The sequence below is a fragment of the Tachyglossus aculeatus genome, chromosome 5, assembly GCF_015852505.1.
Source record: "Tachyglossus aculeatus isolate mTacAcu1 chromosome 5, mTacAcu1.pri, whole genome shotgun sequence".
Lineage (NCBI taxonomy): Eukaryota > Metazoa > Chordata > Mammalia > Monotremata > Tachyglossidae > Tachyglossus > Tachyglossus aculeatus.
The window spans coordinates 16,421,861-16,438,194 of record NC_052070.1 but is presented as its reverse complement, the minus strand read 5'-3'; the positions used below and the strand labels follow the sequence as shown (position 1 = coordinate 16,438,194).

The following is a 16,334-nucleotide window of genomic DNA, read 5'->3' as shown; positions in this document are numbered from 1 at the left end:
CTTAAAATGGCAGAAGCTCCTTATCTGTGATGGCTGAGACTGCCAAAGTCTGAGGGGGAAATGGGCACCCCAGGCCAGTGATTAATCGCCTTGTTTCATGAAACAGCCGGTTCGCAGTGTCAGCTTTTGGGATGATGGCTACCTGGAATTGCAACCGAAGGCCCTGTCCCCAGAGTCTGCATTGATGGCAACATTTGCCACCAAAAACAGTAGCGGCATCATCATGGCGGGCCTCAACAAGGGGAGAGCCAAACGAAGTAGGAGGCAAGCACATGTGGTAAGTTGGGTCCTACCCCTCTTAAGTTGAAGGAGAAATTACTTCTGTGTCACCTAGACAAGTGGGCAAATCTGTTACATTATCCTCTCCCAAGAACGTAATACAGCGCTCTTCACTCCGTAAGCGCTCGATAAATATGCCGACCTCTCACTCACATCCTGCCTCTGGCCTGGAATGCACTTTCACTTCATATCCGACAGATAATTATTCTCCCTTCCTTCAAAGCCTTATTGAAGGCACATCTCCCCCAAAAGGCCTTCCCTGATTAAGCTCACCTTTCCTCTTCTCCCGCTTCCTTCTGCATTGCCTTGAATTGCTCCCATTATTCATACCCCCTACCAAAGTCACAGCACTAATGTACATAGCTGTTATTTATTTTAATGTCTGTCTCTCCCTTTAGGCTGTAAGCTCATTGTGGTCAGGAAACGGGTCTGTTATATTATCTTATTGTAATCCCCCAAGCACATAGTATGGTGCTCTGCATAAAGTTAGTGCTCAGTAAAATATGATTGACTGACCATTGATTGATTGATTGTGGCCTAATGGGGAAAGAGTACATGTCTGAGAGTCAGAGAACGTGGATTCTAATTCTGGCCCTGCCACTCACCTGCTTTGTGATCCCGGGGAAGTCATTTACCTGCTCTGTGCCTCAGTTTTCTCATCTGAAAAATGAGCATAAAATGCCTGTTCTCCTTCTCCATGAGACTGTGAGCCTGGGACTGTGACTTGTTTAGGTTGCATCTACCCCAGTGCTTAGTACAGTGCTTGACACATAGTAACTGCTTAACAAATACCACAGTCATTGTTATTATGGAAGTACAAATGGTTTCACATGATCACCCACTTTTTGGCATAAATCTGTCACATTAGGAAGGGATGGGGCTATTACATGGGTCCTCCTTCCCTTCCCCACAGCACCTGTATATATGTATATATGTTTGTACATATTTATTACTCTATTTATTTATTTATTTATCTTACTTGTGCATATCTATTCTATTTATTGTATTTTGTTAGTATGTTTGGTTTTGTTCTCTGTCTCCCCCTTCTAGACTGTGAGCCCGCTGTTGGGTAGGGACTGTCTCTATGTGTTGCCGACTTGTACTTCCCAAGCGCTTAGTACAGTGCTCTGCACACAGTAAGCGCTCAATAAATATGATTGATTGATTGATTGATATAGAGATGTCTTGCAATGGGGGTAGAGGAGAAAGAAAGGAAGGAAGAAGGAAGTGGAAATTAAGAAGCCACTTGAGACACTCTTCCAACTGCTGCATACAGTAGGGACTCAATGAAAATTATTCAAATAAACTGGTGGAGTACCAAGGATAAGGATATTTTAATGACTGCAGGTGAAAAGTCAGGCAGATAGTAGGAGAGGGGTTCAAAATATTGGGAGTAGGCTTCTTTGATGCTTGTCAAGCTTTGAAAAGCTGTGGGTGCATTCCACCCCATCCTTACTTTCTATTCCATAATCATCTGGGGAAGTAATCCTAGATTAATAATGATAATTATGGTATTTGCTAAGCATTCATTCTGAGCCAAGTACTTTACTGTACTAAGCACTGGGGTAGGTACAGGATAATCAGGTCAGACACAGTCCCTGTCCCACACAGGGCTCCCTTGTTGAAGAATGGTTTCCTGGAGTGTAGTAAGAGCTTGACAAATGCAATTAAAAAAAAAAGACCACCAAAAAATTAACATATTCCAGGTATATCTCACCCCCGTGTGAAGTAGTGTTTTTTCACGTTTACTATGAATCTAGTGCCTTTTGAGCTTTATTGGGTGCCACCTCCCTCCTGGTGCTGTGGGATTTGGGGAAGATCAATTCCAGTGTCACCCTGTCCAGTCCTTTCGTGATTTTGAAAAGTTCAGTCCCATTGCCTTGCATCCTGCAGCTTGCCTCTCCAAAGAGCCTCAGTCTTTCCTCCAGCTCCTCCTGACTGTAGGCTGGTTGTGGGCAAGGAATGGGTCTGTTTGTTGTATTGTACTCTCCCAAATGCTTAGCTCTGCACACAGTAAGTCCTCCTTTTCTATTACCTAGAAAAGGAGCTGCAGAAAAGCCTAACTTTCTTTCCACTGGGAGCAACTCTAGAAGACTACGTACATTTGCCTGAGCTGTAGTTGTGAATTAGAACTTTTTTATGGTATTTAAGTGTTTAATATGTACCAGACACTGTTCTAAGCACTGGGGTAGATATAAGGTAATTAGGCTGGACACAGTCCATGTCCCACCCGAGGCTCACAGTCTTAATCCCCATTTTATAGATAAGGTAACTAAGGTCCAGAGAAGTTCAGTGATTTGCCCAAGGTCACACAGCATTAGAAGCAGCATGGGATAGTGGATTGAGCATGAGCCTAGAGGTTAAGTCATGGGTTCTAGGCTCCCCCACGTATCTGCTGTGTAGCCTTGGGCAAGCCACTTCACTTCTTTGTGCTTCAGTTACCTAATCTGTAAAGTGGGAATGAAGCCTGTGAGCCATGTACAAGACAGGGACCATGTCTGACCTGAATTGCTTATATCCACCCCAGCACTTAGTACAGTGCCTGGCACATAGTAGGTACTTAACAAATGCCATTATTATTATTATTATTATTATTATTATTATTAGGTGCCATTGAGTCGTTTCTGAGTCATAGTGACTCCATGGATATACTTTTTCCAGAATGTCCTGTCCTCTGCGGTAATCCACAACCTTTCTAATGGTTCTTCTGTTATTGTTGTTATGGTTGTTGTTATGGAAGAGGCTGGTCTACCTCTTCCACGTTTTCCCTGAACTTTTCCTAGCATTAGTGTCTTCTACAGAGAATTAGTCTTCCTGATTGTGTCCAAAATATGCTAATCTAAGTCAAATCATTTGGCCTTCCAAACACCACTATGGTTTAATTTGCTCCAAAATCCATTTGTTTGTTTTTTGGGCAGTCCATGATATTTGCAAAAGCCTTCTCCAACACCACTTTTAAAAAAGTCGATGTTCTTTCTATCCTGTTTTTTCACTGTCCATCTTTCAGATTCCAAAATTATTATTATTAAGTGGCAGAGCCAGAACTAGAACACCAGTTCTTCTGACTCCCAGGCCTGTTCTCTGTCCACTAGACCATGCTGCTTCTCAATCACATTATTATTAGAGTTATTATAATCACATTATTAAATGCTAGCAAGACTTTTCTTCAGGCACAATAAGCTATTCCCAGAACAAAGTTGTTTAGCCTATCTTGTGTACTCAGACCTGTCTCCACACTTATGTTTGTATTACAATTTATTTTTCAGTTTGCTTCCTTCCCCCCCTCCCCCACCAACTCCTATCAACAACCTTAAAGTTTAAGAAGTTAACACTCTCATATGTTTATTAGTTGCCAGCCCTTCCTTTTAGGTTTGGGAAGAAATCATGCCAACCCTAACACTTCTCATTACTAAATCTCCACAGCCTTTCTTTTCCATCCTTTTGATTGAGGGCCATCTTGAAGTGTATATTAATCCTGGTGATGGGATGACAACGAGAAAAGCGGTCCTCCATTCTACCACAGGAACATTTAGCGATGGGAGAGAGCATTCCATTATCTTGAAAAGGATTAAGAGGTATGTGAAAGGCAGATCAGAGGCACTTGTGTAATGGCTGTGATAAAAGGCTGTGTTGAAGATTGACTTGTTTTCAGAAAACTACATCCTGAGCCTGGTAATCAGAATGACCTGGATTCTAATCCTGACTCCACAAACTTGTCTGCTGTGTGACCTTGGGCAAATCACTTAACTTCCCTGGGCCTCTGTTACCTCATCTGTAAAATTGGGATTAAGACTATGAGCCCCATGTGGGACTGGGACCCAATTTCCTTGTATCTGCCCCAGTGCTTAATACAGTGCCTGGTCACACAGTGGGCAGGTGGCGGAGCCGGAATTAGGACCCATGACCTTCTGACCCCCAGACCCATGATCCATCCACTGTGCCATAATGCTTCTAGAATACAGTGCTTGGGAGAGTACAGTACAACAATAAATGGACAGAGTCCCTGACCAGAATGAGTTTACAGTCTAGAGGGGAGACAGACATTACTATAAATAAATAAATGACAGATATGTACATAAGTGCTGTGGGGTTGGGAGAGGAGATGAACAAAGGGAGCAATTCAGGGTGATAAAGAGGGGAGAGGGAGAAGAGGAAAGGTGGGCTTAGTTAGGGAAGGGCTCTTGGAGGAGATGTGCCTTCAATTCTATTTAATTATATTGAAGCTGTTGATGCCTGTTTACTTGTCTTGATGTCTGTGTCTCCCCCCTTCTAGACTGTGAGCCCGTTGTGGGCAAGGATTGTCTCCTTAGTTGCTTAATTGTACTTTCCAAGCGCTTAGTACAGTGCTGTGCACACAGTAAGCACTCAATAAATATGACTGAATGAATGAATGAATGAATGAAACTTGAGGAGGGAGGACATTCCAGGCCAGAGGGAGGACATTCCAGGCCAGAGGGAGGATGTGGGCCAAGGGTCGGTGGCGAGATAGACAAGATGGAGGTACAGTACGAAGGTTAGCATTACAAGAGCAAAGTGTGTGGGCTGGGTTGTAGAAGGAGAATAGCGAGGTGAGGCAGGAGGGGGCAAGGTGATTGAGTGCTTTAAAGCCAATGGTGAGAAGCTTTTGTCTGATGCGGAGGTGAGTGGACAACTACTGGAGTTTCTTGAGGAGTGGGGAAACGTAGTGCTCAATAAATACCACTGACAAAAAAATTCTGTCTTTGTCTTACCAAGTGCTTAATACAGTTCATTCTATTCAGTGGGTACTTAGTAAATACTCTCCTTACAACCACTGGGCATTATAGATCGATGAATCTTGCCTCTAAAGTGGCACAGCTTACAATGAAGTTTAATGTAAATGAGCATTAGAGGAGTTTATACCGTAAGGGGAAATCACATCTCACTAATCTGCAGAAGTTCTTTGAAGGGGCCAATAGGCATATGGTTAGAAGGGACCAGGTCTAATATATTGAGATTTAAAATGCCTGTCAATCAATGAGTGGTATTTATTGAGGATTGGCTCTGTGCTGGAAGTTGTCTGGTTGGAAAATAATAGATAAATTCATAAACAGTGGGTCAGTAAAGGATTTTAAAGGGAAATTTAGGGATGCTAGATGATACGTCTTTCCCCAGGAAGGTGGATATCATAGATATCAAGTGTCAGTCTTTTTCTTCAAGCATCATCAGGATCATCATCATCATCATCATCATTTATTGAACACCTGTTATGTGTTGAATAATAGAAGAAGTTCCCCTTCTTGTTTTGTTTTGGGTTTTTTTTTTTTGCCAGCTGACAGAGTAACCATAAACCAATAGTTTAGCTTGATTTACCTTTTCCTTTAGATGATTGAAATCAAAGTTTCTTGAGCCATTTTTTAATTCCATTTAAAAAAATGTTCTCTTTTTACTTTGTGCTTGCAGAATTATCACGGTACAAGTGGATGATGGTAACCCTGCAGAAATGAGATTTGGAGCACAGGCAGAAACCAGGATTATGAATGTTTCTAACTTGTACCTAGGTGGAATTCCAGTGGAAGAGGGCAGTTCTATTTTGAAGATGAGAAAGTCGTTTCATGGATGTATCAAGAATCTTATCCTTGATATGGAGTAAGTCATTTCAATTGATAATTCCTTTAATTTAGGCCCTTTTCTCTCCATCCAAACTCCTACTATTTATCCTATCCCTCCTTGACTACTGTATCAGTCTCCTCACTGACCTCCCTGCCTCCTGACTCTCCTCACTCCAGTCCTCACTTCACTCTCCTACCTGGATCATTTTTCTAAAAAATGTTCAGTCCATGTCACCCCACACTTCAAGAATCTCCAGTGATTGCCCAGTCATCTCCACATCAAACATGAGAAGGAACATCTCTGCATGAGAAGCAGCATAGTGTAGTGGATAGAACTTGAGCCTGGAAGTCAGAAGGTCTTGGCTTCTAATCCCTGCTCTGGCACTTGTCTGCTGTGTGACCTTGGGCAAGTAACTTCACTTCTCTGAGCCTCAGTTACCTCATTTGTAAAATGGGGATTGAGACTGTGGGACAGGTGGGACTGTGGGACAGGGACACTGTCCCCTATGTGGGACAGAGACTGTGTCCAACCTGATTTGCTTGGATCCACCCCAGAGCATAGTACAGTGCCCGACCCATAGTAAGCACTTAACTAATACCCTTATTATTATTTTCAAATAGAAACTCCTTACCTGACTGGATTACTGCATCAGCCTCCTCTCTGATCTGCCATCCTTCTGTCTCTCCCTATTTCAGTCTATACCTCACTCTGCTGCCTGGATTATCTCTGTGCAGAAGGGCTCTGGGCATGTCACTCCCCTCCTCAAAAATCTCCAGTTACCTGTCAACCTACGAATCAAGCAAAAATTCCTCACTCTTGGCTTCAAGGCTCTCCATCCGCTCACCCCCTCCTACCTCACCTCCCTTCTCTCCTACAACCCAGCCTGCACCCTCCGTTCCTCTGCCACTAACCTCCTCACTGTACTTCATTCTCACCTGTCCCACCGTCGACCCTTGGCCTGGAATGCCCTCCCTCCACACACCCACCAAGCTAGCTCTCTCCCTCCCTTCAAAGCCCTACTGAGAGCTCACCTCCTCCAGGAGACCTTTCCAGACTGAGACCCCTTTTTCCTCTCCTCCTCCCCATCCCCCCTGACCTACCTCCTTCCCCTCCCCACAGCACTTGTATATATATTTGTACAGATTTATTACTCTATTTTACTTGTACATATTTACTATTCTGTTTATTTTGTTAATGATGTGCTTATAGCTTTAATTCTATTTGTTCTGACGCCTTGACACCTGTCTACATGTTTTGTTTTGTTGTCTGTCTCCCCCTTCTAGACTGTGAGCCCGTTGTTGGGTAGAGACCGTCTCTATATGTTGCTGACTTGTACTTCCTAAGTGCTTAGTGCAGCACTCTGCATGCAGTCAGCGCTCAGTAAATACAATTGAATGAGTGAATGAATATGCTATAAGGCATTCATTTAGCTCATTCCCTCCTAATTTACCTCATTGATTTCCTACTCCAACCCAGCCTGCACACTCAGCTTCTCTAATACCAACCTACTCACTGAATCTCAGTCTCACCTGCGTCACTTCCAATCCCTTGCCCAAGTCCTGCTTCTGGGCTGGGACTCCCTCCTCCTTCATCTGTAACAGACCACCACTCTACCACCTTCAAAGCCCTATTAAAATCACATCTCCCCCAAGAGGCCTTCCCCGACTATCCCCTCCTTGTTCCTACTCCCTATTCCTTCTTCATTGCTTCGGCACTTGGATTGTTTATTACTAAAATTGTTTATTTTAGTAATAATGCTGGCATTTGTTAAGTGCTTACTATGTGCAAAGCAGTGTTCTAAGCACTGGGGAAGATACAAGGTAATCAGGTTGTCCCACGTGGGGCTCACAGTCTTAATCCCCATTTTACAGTTGAGGGAACTGAGGCCCAGAGAAGTTTAGTGACTTGCCCAAAGTCACACAGCTGACAAGTGATGGAGCCAGGATTAGAATCCATGACTTCTGGCTCCCAAGCCCTTGCTCTTTCCACTGAGCCACGCTGCTTCTCTAAAATTTCTCTAAAATGCTTCTATTTAAATTCTGTCTCCAGACTGTAAGCTGTTTATGGGCAAGGACTGTGTCTACCAACTTTTGTATTGTACTCCCCCAAGTGCTTACTATAGTGCTCTGTTACTGCATACAGAGAACTGTAGTAAGAGCTTTGGAGAATACAATACAAGCAGTAAGTGCTCAAGGCTTATGATTGATTGACTGAATTATTGAATTGATTCCTTAAGTTCTAGTCATCTTTCAACCCTGAGCAGGAATCTCTGTTTACATTAGTCCTAAATCATTCATTGTGTAATTCTGACTGAGTAAATGGATGAAAGAATGAATGAATGAATTGATGAATGCCTAAAGATTCATTCTTTAATTCATCCAAACATATTTATTGAGCACTTACTGTGTGCAGAGCACTGTACTAAGCGCTTGGAAAGTACAATTCAGCAACAGAGACAATCCCTACCCAACAATGGGCTCACAGTCTAGAAATGGAAACATTTCATTGCTTTACATCATCTTCCCAATTTTTGTAGTGATGCCTATTCATTATACAGCAATCACATAGCGGAAATTGCTACTGCTGTGAATAGAAAATCTAATAACTGTAGATTGACCATCATTTCTGAAATGTTCTTTTTGATGTCTAGACTTTTGGATTTCACCAACGCTCTAAGGCATGAACAAGTGGACATGGAGAGCTGCTGGCTTTCAGAGAAGCCAAAGCCACCCACATACCCAGAAGACATGGATGTTCAACCAGAGCCTCAGCCACTACCAATTCCTGTAAGAATTCCTCCGTGTAGTGAACCATTCATGGCACAACCTCAACCCATGTGCACCCAGTTCCTAAAATTGTTTTTTATGGCATTTGTTAAGCATGTATTATGTGTAATACTGTTCTAAACACTGGGTTAAATACAAGTAAATGTACTAATAATGATGGCATTTGTTAAGTGCTTATTATGTGCGCAGCACTAAGTGCTGTGGGGGATACAAGGTGATCAGGTTGTCCCATGTGGGGTTCACAGTCTTAATCCCCATTTTACAGATGAGGTAACTGAGGCCCAGAGAAGTTAAGTGACTTGCCCAAAGTCACACAGCTGACAAGTGGCGGAGCCGGGATTAAAACCCATGACCTCTGGTCCCAAGCCCATACTTTTTTCACTGAGCCACACTGCTTCTCTAAATCAGGCTGGAAACAATCCCTGTCTCACATGGGGCTCACAGTCAAGTAGGAAGGAGAAGAGGTATTGAATTTCCATTTTGCAGTTGAGGAAATTGAAGCACAGAAGAGTTAAGTGACTTGCCCAACGTCACACAGCAGGCAAGTGCCAAAGATGGGATTAGAAACCAGGTCCTCTGGATCTCAAGCCCATGCTTTAGCCACCAAGACATTGGGCAGGTTGTGTATCATTGCGTTTGTGTGTAAGCTAGCCTGAGTATGAAAATGAGTCATCCAAAATAGTGGAATTTCCCATTTTTAGCATTTAATTCATTTTAAAGCCCAATGGTAAGTGACACATCCACTTGGTCACAAAATCCTTTGTCCTTTATAGGTTTTCCTTTGCTTTCTGCCATTTTCTGGTTTATGGTGGGTCCTTGAGTCCTTCTAATAATAACAATAATGATAATAATGATGATGCATTTGTAAAGAATTTATAATGTGCCAAGTACTATACTGAGCATTGAGGTAGATACAAGGAAACCATGTCAGATGCAGTCACTGGCCCACCTGGTACTCACAGTCAAGTAAGAGGGAGTAGGATTTAATTCCCATTTTACAAATGTGGAAACTGGAACACAGATAAGTTAAGTGACTTGCCCTAGGTCACACAGCATGAAATGGTGGAGCCAGGACTAGAACCCAAGGCCTCTGACTCCTAGGCCCATACTCTTTCCACTAGGCCATAATGCTTCTGCTAACGGACCTGACAATCGAAGCCCAGAATTAGACAGTTAGTTGAAAATCAGCACATCAGTGTAACAGCAGATTAGGTTAATTGTATAGGCAAGGTTGATTCTGCCCTGAGTGAGCCATTCCAAAAGAAATATCTCACTTTCTGGAAGAAAAAGTGGTTTCATTGGATATTTAAACAGATTCCACAAAGGAGCCATGCCTTTATGGAAAGCAATCAACCAATCAATCATTTTTATTGAGCGCTCATTGTGTGCAGAGCACTGACCTTATCGCTTGGGTTAGAACAATATAATCGAGTTGGAAGACCCATTCCCTGTCCACAATGAGCTTATAATCTAGAGGGGGAGACAGACACTAAGATACATAAATAGGTTAAATTACATATGATATATAGCGCTCTCTCTCTCTCTCTCTCTCTCTCTCTCTCTCTCTCCATATATACATAGATAGATAGGTATATACATATACACATATATATACAGATATGCATAAGTGCAATGAGGTTGAGGCTGTGTGATTACAGAGTGCAAATCCTAGCACAAGGGCAACACAGAAGGGAGTGGGAGAAAAGGAAATGAGGTGTTCGTCAGAGACAGTATCCTCTAGACTATAAGCTTATTGTGGGCAGGGAATGTGTCTGTTTATTGTTGTATCGTACTCTCCCAAGTGCTTAGTAAAGTGCTCTGCCCACAGCAAGTGCTCAATAAATACAATTGACTGGTACATGACAGATCCTCCTGCTATTTGGCTGCTGACAGGCAGCAACGAGGTTAGTTGGCGTTGTGGTCGATTAAGTGTTTTCTCAAGTCAGCCTATTGTTCTAAAATTTATACAGTAAAAGCTTGGCCATCCAATTGGGTCCTTGTGGCCCATGGGGTTTTGAGGCAGGAGGTTCCTAACACAGTTTGGGTTCAATCTAAAGCAGCGTGGCTCAGTGGAAAGAGCCCAGGCTTGGGAGTCAGAGGTCATGGGTTCAAATCCCAGCTCCACCACTTGTCAGCTGTGTGACTTTGGGCAAGTCACTTCACTTCTCTGGGCCTCAGTTACCTCATCTGGAAAACGGGGATTAATCAATCAATCAATCATATTTATTGAGCGCTTACTTTGTGCAGAGCACTGTACTAAGCGCTTGGGAAGTACAAGTTGGCAACATATAGAGACAGTCCCTACCCAACAGTGGGCTCACAGTCTAGAAGGGGGAGACAGAGAACAAAACCAAACATATTAACAAAATAAAATAAATAGAATAGATATGTACATGTAAAATAAATAAATAGAGTAATAAATATGTACAAACATATATACATATATACAGGATTAAGACTGTGAGCCCCCCGTGGGGCAACCTGATCACCTTGTAATCTCCCCAGCACTTAGAACAGTGCTTTGCACATAGTAAGCGCTTAATAAATGTAAGCACTTAATAAATGCCATCATTATTATTATTATTATTATTCAAAACTCATTCCCAACATGTCTGTAGTCATACTTTTGCTGAATGCAATCTTCTCATATACGCTTTAGATGAAAGAGCACGGGCTTGGGAGTCAGAGGAATCCTGGCTCCATCGCTTGTCACCTTGGGCTAGCCCCTTCACTTCTCTGTGCCTCAGTGACCTCATCTGTAAAATGGGGATTAATGCTGTGACCCCCACAAGGGACAACCTGATTACCTTGTTTCTACCCCAGCACTTAGAACAGTGCTTGGCACATACTAAGCACTTCACAAATACCATAATTGTTCATATTATTATTTCATTTTTACTCATTCAAGTTACAGTAAAAGGAATTCATTTTCCATGCTCATAATTAGTTGACAACATATCAATGAAAGGATGATAGTACCTCAAGAAGCAGTAATAAACAAACTTGATATTCCTAGCAAATGCAGCATGGCTCAATGGAAAGAGCACAGGCTGTGGAGTCAGAGGTCATGGGCTCTAATCCCAGCTCTGCCTATTATTACTAATAATAATGGTAATAATAATAATGATGGCATTTATTAAGTGCTTGTATGTGCAAAGCACTGTTCTAAGTGCTGGGGGGGATACAAGGGGATCAGGTTGTCCCACGTGGGGCTCACAGTCTTAGTCCCCATTTTACAAATGAGGTAACTGAGGCTCAGAGAAGTTAAGTGACTTTCCCAAGGTCACACAGCAGACATGTGGTGGAGCTGGGATTAGGACCCATGACCTCTGACTCCCAAACCCGTGCTCTTTCCACTGAGCCAGGCTGCCTCTCTGTCAGCTGTGTGACTTCGCAAGTCACTTAACTTCTCTGTGCCTCAGGTACCTCATCTGTAAAATGGGGATTAAGACTGTGAGCCCCCCCGGGGACAACCTGATCACCTTGTAACCTCCCCAGCGCTAAGAACAGTGCTTTGCACATAGTAAGCGTTTAATAAATGCCATCATTATTATTATCATTATTGCTATTATTATTATTAAATGCTGTAATTGTGTTTTTCTCTGACTATTCTGATAGCATATCATTGGGAAAACACGAATGCTAATAATCAGAAGCTATTAGGTACATGACACAACAGTTTTGTTGTCTGTCTCCCTCTTCTCAACTGTGAGCCCGTTGGGTAGGGACCGTCTTTATATGTTGCCGATTTGTACTTCCCAAGCGCTTAGTACAGTGCTCCGCACACAGTAAGTACTCAGTAAATACAGTTGAATGAATGAATGAACAGTTAAGTAACTATGCTTTAGCTATGTGCAGTGGAGTGTCTATTAAATTCACTTTCTTTCACTAACAGGAACAGTGTGCAACAGAGGAAGTGCTAGATTACATTCCTGGAGCTCATCAATTTGGTCTTGTTCAAGGCAGCCACTTGGTGCTTCCTTTCAACCACTCTACTGTCAGGAAGAAGTATGTATTTCTCCACTTTCAGATTATAATCTAATAGTCGCCTTCAAACAAGAAGTGTTCTTTAAGGAGTTGGTTACCTTCTGTATTTGGCTCTAGGAGAATGAGGCACCACTATTCTTTGTCTTAGCAGCCCTCTACGTTGAATGTAGTGGTTGGAATGGGTAGGGAAGTGGACAGAGTGCTGGGTGAAACTCGTAGGATTTAGGGTGGCCACTGAAAGCATTTAAGAAGACCGGGCATCTCTTTACCAACCTGGAAACAACTGACAGACCTAATCTATTTTATGGAGATTATGTTAGATGATGGCTTCATAAGAACAGGTGAAAAGGTTCTCTGTGGAAAACTGCAGAATCTACAACATGCTGTTTGTGGAAATCATCTTATTTACCAAGTGCTTACTGTGTTTAGAGCACTGGAAAAAATCCACAGAAGAGAATTAGACGTAGTCCCTTGTGTGAAACCTGCTTCCTTCCCTGGTCCATAGCCATTGCATTCCCTTTTCAGGTTTCTGTCAACTAAGAGGCCATGAACAAGGTTTGGGATGGGGCAAAAGGATCTGTGATGGAGGGAGGTTGGTTATCTGCTACGCTAACAGTTCCAGATGGGGGTCAGGCCAGCTAAAAACTGGACTTTCCAGTACAAAACTGGACAAATGGCCACACTACCTGGAGCCTATTGGGGGCTGACATCCCCCAAGAATGGAGGAAATATGCCAGCTCTAGATTGAGTGGGGTCTTGACTTCCTACCCCACCACTGGCCACCCACTCTCATTTGATTTAGTCTGAAAGAAACATTCCTTCCTTTTTGACAGGGGCATATGGGTTTGGCAGCCATTGGATTCACACTTGGTTCCTCTCCTTTGGAGATAAATGAAGTAAAGAATGCACTTCTCTGTTGTCAATTCCGCTTTTTAATTCCTGTCAGGCTTTCGGTCCAGCTGACTCTCCGGACCTTGGCCCTGGACGGACTGATTTACTATATGGCTCATCAAAGCCAGGCTGACTACGCAGCTCTGCAAGTTCATGGAGGACGCCTGCACTTTGTGTTTGATCTAGGAAAAGGAAAGGCAAAGGCTGTCCATCCTGCTCTCATCAGTGATGGGAAGTGGCACTCGGTGAGCATCCAACGTATTTGCCCCGTTTTTTACGGTATTTGTTAAGCATGTACTGTGCCCAGCACTGTACTAAGCGCTGGGATAGATGCAAGGTAATCAGGTTGGACACAGTCTCTGTCCTACACAGTACCTATCACAGTACCTATCCCCATTTTACTGAAGAGGAAACTGTGGCTCGGAGAGGTTAGGCGGCTTACCCGAGGTCATGCAACAGACAAGTGGCAGAGCAGGAACTAAAGCCCAGGTCCTTCTGACTCCCAGGCCTTTTTTTGTCCAGTAGGCCACACTGTTTCTCACAATCAATCAATTGCCCTTCAATTAGTGGTATTTATTAAGTACTTATAGTGTGTAGAGCACTGCATTAAGCACTTCGGAGAGTGTAATTGTGCGCCCCATGAGGAACAGAGACTCAAACCTACCTCAATTTATATCAGTGTTTCACACTTAAAAATACCATTATAAAAATAAATAAGTACAATATAATGAAGTTGCTAGACATGGCGTTTGCCCTCAAGGAGCTTACTTGCTCACCTCTAAGTAACATTCTCTTTCATGTCCTTCAGGAGGTCTTCCCAGAGAGAGCCCCCCCTTTTCTCTACTCCTCTTCCCCTCCCCATTGCCCCTACTCCCTCCCTCTGCTCTACCCCCCCACCCCACAGCACTTGTGTATATATGTACATACTTATTATTCTATTTATTTTATTAATGATGTGTATATATACATAATTCTATTTATATTGATGCGATTGATGCCTGTTTACTTGTTTTGTTGTCTGTCTCTCCCCTTCTAGACTGTGAGCCCGTTGTTGGGTAGGGATTATCTCTATAAATGAATTGTACTTTCCAAGCACTTAGTACAGTGCTCTGCACACAGTAAGTGCTCAATAAATACGATTGAATGAATGAATGAATGAATGTGCTCCATCCTTTCTCCATTTCACTTAACTGGAAAAATGGCTCTTGTTGAGTATTTGGAAATTTAGTTTCCTGACTTAATCTCATCAAAAGACTGTGAAAAATTAAAATGCAAGACGCCCCCAACACACACACACCAAAACTAAGGCAGGTTGGCTCTCCACATGGAGGTGGTGGAGAGATGGGCAGCACTGACATGGCAGAGGGTTGGGCAGAGCCACCATTCTTCCCTCATATCTGGGCCTATTTGGGCTTCAAGGAGCCTCCACTCTCTGGCTATGTTCTCTAGACAGTCAGTCAATTGTATTTATTGAGTTCCTACTGTATGCAGAACACTGTATTAAGCGCTTAAGAGCTAGCCAGGCTCATCTACGTTTCTGTAAATCCACATGCCATTGGAGTGGACTTCAATGGCCGAGTGAAGAAGGCTCCTGAATTTCCCTACACTACTAACAAGGGGAGGGTAACTACAGCCTGTCAAGCAAGCTAGCCCCCTAATAATAATAATAATAATAATGATAGCATTTGTTAAGCTATGTGCCAAGCACTGTTCTAAGTGCTGGGGTATATACAAGGTAATCAGGTTGTCCCACATGGGGCTCACAGTCTTAGAAATGAAGTGACTTGCCTAAGGTCACACAGCTGATATGTGGAGGAGCCAGGATTATAACCCATGACTTCTACTCCCAAGCCTGGCCTCTTTCCACTAAGCCACATTGCTTTAATATTGATGATGATGATAATAATAATAATAATAATAATAATAACAGTGATATTTGTTAAGAGCTTACTATGTGCTAGGCACTGTACTAAGCACTGGGGAAGATTCAAGATAATAGAGTTGGACACAGTCCCTGTCCCACACAGGACTCACGGTCTTTATCCCCATTTTACAGAAGAGGTAATTGGGGCACAGTGAAGTTAAGGGACTTGCCCCAGGGCACACAGCAGGCAAGCGGCAGAGTCAGGATTAGAACCCAGGTCTTTCTGCCTCCCTGGCCTGTGTACCCACTAAACCATGCTCCTTCCCTTGCTTGGACTGTTGGTAAACGATGACTTTATTTCATTTTTGGTTCATTCAGGTAAAGACAGAATACATTAAAAGAAAAGGCTTCATCATCGTTGATGGACAGGAGTCAGCAACTGTAACAACCATCGGTGATGGCAACACCTTAGATGTGGAGGGAAAGCTGTATCTCGGAGGACTTCCTTCAACATACAGAGCCAAGAACATTGGCAACGTAAGAATCTTTCTGCCTTTGGGTTATTGTCATGTTAGAAACTGGTTCGTTTAGAGAAGAAGAGGATCCTCTAATTGGCCTTGGCCAGCTGCGAGTCTCTTTACAACATTCTCTCTTGAAGTCTCTTCATTTGAACTGAGGTTTTCACATTTTAGAAAAGGATGCTTGCTAATTGCCTGTGGGGACTCCCATTCCTTCTTCTCTACCTGGCCTTTCCTGCCTTTCCAGCTAATGAAGGTTTTCACACTGCCACAGCAATTTGACCAAACAATGGGTGTTAAAAGTTCAAGTATGATTTATGCCATCCATAGCTAAGTTGGCGCTGCGTATTTGATTTTTCAGTGCAATTAATTGAAACAAACCTAAAATCCTCTCCCTCCCGCTGGTATCCTATATAGCTCAAACCACATCACCTGATT

The 16,334-nt window shown here is 42.9% G+C and overlaps 1 protein-coding gene across 1 annotated transcript in view; it reads left to right on the top strand.

Moving 5' to 3' along the window:
• LAMA1 (laminin subunit alpha 1) overlaps positions 1–16,334 on the top strand; it is a 233,613-nt gene that overhangs the window by 205,798 nt on the left and 11,481 nt on the right. Inside the window, exons 53-59 of the mRNA XM_038747260.1 lie at positions 107–277; positions 3,703–3,854; positions 5,701–5,886; positions 8,501–8,636; positions 12,532–12,644; positions 13,570–13,759; positions 15,757–15,915. Coding sequence (XP_038603188.1) covers positions 107–277; positions 3,703–3,854; positions 5,701–5,886; positions 8,501–8,636; positions 12,532–12,644; positions 13,570–13,759; positions 15,757–15,915 — 1,107 coding nt within the window. The remainder of the gene's footprint in view (positions 1–106; positions 278–3,702; positions 3,855–5,700; positions 5,887–8,500; positions 8,637–12,531; positions 12,645–13,569; positions 13,760–15,756; positions 15,916–16,334) is intronic.